The 7,494-nt window shown below is 44.3% G+C and overlaps 1 protein-coding gene and 1 long non-coding RNA gene across 2 annotated transcripts in view; both read left to right on the plus strand.

Annotated features, from left to right (window-relative positions):
- LOC140549617 (uncharacterized) overlaps window positions 1-3,511 on the plus strand; it is a 4,173-nt gene extending 662 nt beyond the window's left edge. Inside the window, exons 2-3 of the long non-coding RNA XR_011979013.1 lie at window positions 513-672; window positions 3,392-3,511. This is a non-coding gene — a long non-coding RNA (uncharacterized lncRNA). The remainder of the gene's footprint in view (window positions 1-512; window positions 673-3,391) is intronic.
- The window catches only part of akap9 (A kinase (PRKA) anchor protein 9), a 63,994-nt gene that overhangs the window by 26,958 nt on the left and 29,542 nt on the right, over window positions 1-7,494 (plus strand). Inside the window, 1 exon segment of the mRNA XM_072673498.1 lies at window positions 5,159-5,275. Coding sequence (XP_072529599.1) covers window positions 5,159-5,275 — 117 coding nt within the window.

Genomic DNA, 7,494 nt, shown 5'->3' on the forward strand with positions numbered 1-7,494 from the left:
TGCAGGACGTCCTGAGCAGAACTCTCCAGCTGGTAAACTCAGGGGAGAGGCCCAGGCTTTGGGTCTGTGCTGCTAAAATACCAGCTAAATACTAAATCCCAGTTAATTCTGGAAGCAACCATCAACCATCTCACATCTGTAAAAGAGCTGAAGATGAAAAGAGGAGGAGCTTCTACAGCAGGGTAATGATCCCAAACACACCAACACCTACAATGCACTGCCTCTAGAAGAGCGAGCTGAGGGCTCTGCTGTGATCCTCACAGCCCCCCGACCTGAACATCATCACACATCTGCTGCTAGACTCCAAAAGAACTTGAGCAGCAAGACGACCCAGGATCCTCACTTGAACCTCACAGATCTAGAACCTGGGGGGAAATCCCCCTGTCGAGAACGGAGAGACTCTTAGCTGCTGCAGAGGAACAGAGCTCGTAGACATAGACGGGCTCCAGACGGGGCTTGTCTGAGGTCCATGTTCAGACCAGATGTTTAGTGGAGTGTCTGCTGCTCTGCAGGTGATCGTGCAGATGTCTGTGGAGTTCGCCCAGCAGACCGAAGTGGCTCGACTCAGCAGACAGCAGGACTCGGACGAGCGGAGGTGAGAGACTGCAGGAGGAGCTGAGGGAGAGAGACGAGGAGGTCCTGCTGCTCAGGAACAGGCTGGAGATGCTGGAGGTCGTCACAGCACACACACTCAGGTACCGGTGCTGAAACTGCGGGTTATGCTTGCACTCCTGCTGTACACTGGATCAGCACCGGCTCAGACACTGACCTCGTTACAGAGGGGGGATATCGATCAGACCCTGACCGGCTGAGAATTCCCCTTCCTCCAGACCCCACAGCGCCCCCCTGCTGGCCACAGGGTTGTCCTGTAGCAGCAGTTGACAGGTGTGATGGACCTGAATTAGACAGAAAACGAGAACTAGCAGTGGAGAACCCTCAGAACTTCTAGGTGGTCCGAGAACGTCTGTATGCCTGCTGTGCTGGCTGACCAGCACCAGACCAGTGTAAACCCGCCGTGCAGTTTGGGCTGATGATTCCACCGGTCTGCTGCAGGGTGGAGCGAGTGTGAGGGGTCAGTGGTGTATGTTCAGACGGCGGGTGGGGTTGGGAGTGGGGGGGTCCTCATGCTGATGGTGCTGGGCTGTTCATGATCATACAGAGATGAAGCAGCTCTTCAGTACAGTCCAGCTCAGTTCATCAGCAGCGCTCTGAGGCTCCCTTCAGAACATCTACTGATTTGCAACAGAGCGGCTTTCATCTCACACACACAACACACACACACACACACACACACACTGATGAAGCTGTAGATTGTACTCTGAACATAGCCTCCTCTTTCCTATTGAGTTCAGAGCAGCTCCCTGTCTCAGTGTGTTGGTGAGGGTCTGATCTGTCGGTCCTCCTGTGGCCTGGACTGCGCTCTGCGTTTACTGCTTCAGCACATATATGAGCATAGCTCCTCCACTGACCGCTGAGGAGGAGGAGGAGGATGATGATGACCATCCCCTCTCACAGAAGTCTCCAGCAGTGACTCTCACACACTTTTAGACTGCAGGTTTGATGATGCTAATCCAGTTCTCTTTAGGGACTACTTTCTGTAGCCGCACTACACCCTGCAGCATGTATCCCTCCACCATTTTAATGATCTGATTTTAAAAGCAGGTTCTAGAGCCGAACTCTTCTCAGAACGCGTCTCACTCAGTGTGTCATTACTTTATTTTATTTTATAATATATTTAATAATTTATTTAATAATAGAAATAAAGGGAATTATTTATTAAACGCAAAGTTCAATTAAATTCATTTTAGATTAACATATTAATTAACATTTATTTATTATTATAACATTTAATAAATATTATAACAATTAATCATTATTACCACTAATGGATGGTAAAATACTGCCACAGCAGGCTCACCACCCCTTTTGAGCCCCAAAGCTGAAGTCGTGACCAGTTATGATAAGAGTATGATGGGCAACCTGATAGGACGAGTTGGGGAGATGAGATGGGCTGGTGGTCATCATCCAACATCCTGTCCTCACTAACACACTTGTGACTGATGCAGTCAGATCCTCACAGCAATGCTCCTCTTTCATCAAATGAGGGTTTAGGTTTCAGTGCCGATGACGAGAACCAGTGTGTCTGGGGTTCATGGTGGGTCGTCGCGTGTTCTAGCTATACACAGGTGGGTCTTCAGGGTTAGAGCAGTGGTCTCCAACCCTGCTCCTAGTGATCTGCCTTCTCCAGCCTTAATCTAATCAATCTGCTGATTGGCTTGCATGAAGGGCTGCACTTGGGTTATAGGTGAAGGTGATCTCAGGAGGAGGTGAGGAGTGAGTGTAGACTAATACACACTACTGACTCCACAGCAGGAAATACGGCCCGAAGAGGACGAAGGTCCGCAAGCAGAACCAAAGGCCACGGAAAGTGATGATGAAGAATATGAGAGTGTACCTGAAGGACAAGCAGAGGGTCATATCACTGAGGAGCTGCAGGACCGATATTCTGGACATGATTACAGAGAAGACTGTGGAAAATATCATGAGAGAGGTTCTAGAGCGGACCCCAGAGAAGGTTCTAGAAAAGACTCTGAAGGAGATCACAGAGAAAATTGTGAAGATGATCACAGGGAAGTGTGTGGAGGTCACAGAGAACCTTCTGAAGATCACCCTGAAGGTTCTGGAGGACATTCAGAACAGCACAGAGAAGGTTCTGAAGGAGATGACCCAGAAGGCTCTGAAGGAGATGACGTGGAGGATTCTGGAGAAGGTTTTGGAGATGATCACAGAGAACGTTCTGATGAGTCTGCAGTGGGTTCTTCATGCCATGGTGATGGGGATGGTAATGGTGGTGACGGGTAATGGTGAGGATGATGACGGTGGTGACGGTAATGGTGAGGATGATGACGGTGGTGGAGGAAACGTGAGGATGAGGACACTGAAGGTGTAGATGAGGCTCAGGCCCTGTTGGCTCATCTGCAGAATGAACTGCTCTGCAAGCTGAGGAACATGCTCAGGTTCTGGAGGAACTCAGGTGTTCTCATGTTCTCCAGCTAGAGCACCACAGGAGACCAGCTGACCCAACTGACCACCCACATTCACACCCTGTCCACACAGCTGGAGGAGGTACAAACTTTCTGTTCTTACAGCTAGTGTAGGTAGACAGGTAGACTCCCAGAAAGCAACCCTAGACCCACCTCAGCCTCTAGAAACCGCAAGCCGAGAGGGTCCGATAACTGAAGACTAAGAATGGTGGTCCAGGATCGTTCTTATTCTTCAGCATTACGTGTGTGTGTGTGTGTGTGTGTGTGTGTGTAATTAGAGGTACAGCTCTACACTCTGCAGCTCCTGCACTGCTGTTTGTCTGAGTGTGTTTCCTGTGCTTGTCCAGCAGGGGGCAGAGCAGCAGCAAGAGATGGAGGGAGAGGAAGAAGAGGAGAGCCAAGGAGGGAAGATACAATGTCCAGCATGCAAAGCAGCTGGACACAGACAGAAATGGTGTGTGTGTGTGTGTGTGTGTGTGTTTAATGAGATATAAACTGTAAAGGTTTCAGTTCAACTGAAATTTGACTGTGAACACACACTACTGAACACAGAGCAGTGTTTCATCCCCTCCCTCGCTCTCTGTCTGTCTCTCTCTCTCTGTGTCTCTCTGTCTGTCTCTCTCTCTCTGTGTCTCTCTCTGTCTCTCTGTCTCTCTGTCTCTCTCTCCTCTCTCTGTCTCTCTCTCTCTCTCTCTCTCGCTCTCGCTCTCGCTCTCTGTCTGTCTCTCTCTCTCTCTCTCTCTCTCTCTCTCTCTCTCTCTCTCTCTCTCTCGCTCTCTCTGTCTGTCTCTTCTCTCTCTCTCTCTCTCTCTCTCTCTCTCTCTCCGCTCTCTCTCTCTGTCTCTCTCTCTCTCTCTCTTACTCACTCGTGCGCTCTCTTACTATCGTTGTTATTCTCCTTGACCACCAGGAGGTGGAGTCTGTCTCCACAGCAGCCAATCAACACAGGTGCACCTGTTGCTATAGCAGCGAGGCGAGGCTATGAACAGAGAGCTGTGTGTGTGTGTGTGAATTTGCCTGTGTGTGTGTGTGTGTGTGTGTGTGTGTGTGTGTGTGTGTGTGTACTGTAGGGACTCAGGACAGAGACTGTGCTGGAGTTCAGTGTGTGTGTGTGTGTGTGTGTGTGTTGATGAAATGACGGGTTTCCTCTCGGTGTTGTCGCTCTTACCTGTCCGGCACCTGCAGGAGAGAGAGAGAAGGATGAGGAGAGAGATACGATGAAGGAGATAAAGGAGGATGTGATGTCACAGCTTTCTTCGCAGGACACGGAGTCTTCCTCTGACCTCATCACGACTGAAAGGTAAGTCAGGAAGTGACCCCCACTCCCAAATAATATATATATATATATATATATATATATATATATATATATATATATATATACAGCAACAATAATTAAGAATAATGATGACCTGAGCTTAAAGCTGGAGGAGCTTCAGCGGTTCTTTGGTAAAGACAGTGGTTTTGTATAGAAGCATCACAGCTCAGAGAACCAAGAGGTGGAAGACCTTCTGTAGATGGTTCATCCTAGCACTGGACAGGGTTCCACCTTTATTATGAGAACTGTCTCAGTCTCTGTAGAACCTCTTTGTGCTTGAAAAATAGAAGAGATGAGCATCAACACTATAGAAGAAATTATTTCAATGGAGAAAAAACCCTTCTATCAAAAACAGGCTGGTCCGGCTAGTCGATCAGATGAGCTTTTACCAGTAAAGGGCATATATCATTTGAGCTTGATGGTTTAGCTGAACCACAAGCATGATCAACAGACCAGGCTAAACAACAGTATGACCAGCCCAACCAGCTTGACGACCAGCTTGGTCAAGTTGCTGATAGGGTCATTTTCATTTGAGTTTAATGGACTAGCTGCTCTATATCAGTCACCCAGTTTAAGGTGTTTCCTTACGTGAATGACCAGCTTAGGCCATCTGCCACCAGCAAACATGTTCTAGAGCCGGTTCTTCATTAGAGAAGTAAAGCAGTTAATGAAACGAGAAGGTTTTGACAACATTGGCTGACAGCTCCAGTGTAAGACCAGAGAGATGAGTGTTTTTTTCCACTAAAATGAACTGTGTCCTTCTGTGTAGGAATCTGCTGCGGAAGGCAATGAGAAGCTGCGTCAGGTCTAGTAGATGTATTGAAAACCACAGCAGCAACGGAGGAGACGATTGGACGGCATGTGGAGGTGCTACTAGAGACATCCAGCAGAGGTCAGCAGTCTGCACCCAGAGGTAAGTGACTGCTGCATACAGACAACCTCAATAAACACTTCCTATCACTGGAATAGGAGATATTAGTACATACACACCTCAATAACCAACTCCTATACACTAGAATAGAGATATTAGCCCATACACACCTCAATAAACACTCCTATACACTAGAATAGAGATATAGTACATACACACCTCAATAAACACTCCTGTACACTAGAATAGGAGATATTAGTCCATACACACCTCAATAAACACTCCTATTACACTAGAATAGAGATATTAGCCCATACCACACTCAATAAACACTCCTATACACTAGAATAGAGATATTAGCCCATACACACCTCAATAAACACTCCTATACACTAGAATAGAGATATTAGCCCATACACACCTCATAAACACTCCTATACACTAGATAGGAGATATTAGCCCATAAACACCTCAATAAACACTCCTATACACTAGAATAGAGATATTAGTCCATACACACCTCAATAAACACTCCTATACACTAGAATAGAGATATTAGTTCATACACACCTCAATAAACACTCCTATACACTAGAATAGGAGATATTAGTCCATACACACCTCAATAAACACTCCTTACACTAGAATAGAGATATTAGTCCATACACACCTCAATAAACACTCCTATACACTAGAATAGGAGATATTAGTCCATACACACCTCAATAAACACTCCTATACACTAGAATAGGAGATATTAGTCCATACACACCTCAATAAACACTCCTATACACTAGAATAGAGATATTAGTCCATACACACCTCAATAAACACTCCTATACACTAGGATAGGAGATATTAGTCCATACACACCTATACACTAGAATAGGAGATATTAGTCCATACACACCTCAATAACACTCCTGTACACTAGAATAGGAGATATTAGTACATACACACCTCAATAACACTCCTATACACTAGAATAGAGATATTAGTCCATACACACCTCAATAAACACTCCTATACACTAGAATAGGAGATATTAGTCCATAAACACGTGAATAAACACTCCTATACACTAGAATAGAAGATATTAGTCCATACACACCTCAATAAACACTCCTATACACTAGAATAGGAGATATTAGTACATACACACCTCAATAAACACTCCTATACACTAGAATAGGAGATATTAGCCCATAAACACCTCAATAAACCCTCCTATACACTAGAATAGGAGATATTAGTACATACACACCTCAATAAACACTCCTATACACTAGAATAGGAGATATTAGTCCATACCACCTAATAAACACTCCTATACACTAGAATAGGAGATATTAGCCATACACACCTCAATAAACACTCCTGTACACTAGAATAGGAGATATTAGTCCATACACACCTCCAATAAACACTCCTATACACTAGAATAGAGATATTAGCCCATAAACACCTCAATAAACACTCATATACACTAGAATAGGAGATATAGTCATAACACCTCAATAAACACTCCTATACACTAGAATAGGAGATATTAGTCCATAAACACCTCAATAAACACTCCTATACACTAGAATAGGAGATATTAGTCCATACACACCTCAATAAACACTCCTATACACTAGAATAGGAGATATTAGTCCATAAACACCCTCAATAAACACTCCTATACACTAGAATAGAGATATTAGTCCATACACACCTCAATAAACACTCCTATACACTAGAATAGGAGATTAGTCATACACACTCAATAAACACTCCTATACACTAGAATGAGATATTAGCCCATAAACACCTCATAAACACTCATATACACTAGAAATAGGAGATATTAGTCCATAAACACCTCAATAAACACTCCTATACACTAGAATAGAGATATTAGCCCATAAACACCTCAATAAACACTCATATACACTAGAATAGGAGATATTAGTCCATACACTCCTATACACTAGAATAGAGATATTAGCCATAAACACCTCAATAAACACTCATATACACTAGAATAGGAGATATTAGTCATAAACACCTCAATAAACACTCCTATACACTAGAATAGAGATATTAGCCCATAAACACCTCAATAAACCACTCATATACACTAGAATAGGAGATATTAGTCCATAAACACCTCAATAAACACTCCTATACACTAGAATAGAGATATTAGTCTATAAACACCTCATAAACACTCCTATACACTAGAATAGAGATATTAGTCTATAAACACCTCATAAACA

The sequence above is a fragment of the Salminus brasiliensis genome, chromosome 2 (assembly GCF_030463535.1).
Source record: "Salminus brasiliensis chromosome 2, fSalBra1.hap2, whole genome shotgun sequence".
NCBI classification, from domain to species: Eukaryota; Metazoa; Chordata; class Actinopteri; order Characiformes; family Bryconidae; genus Salminus; species Salminus brasiliensis.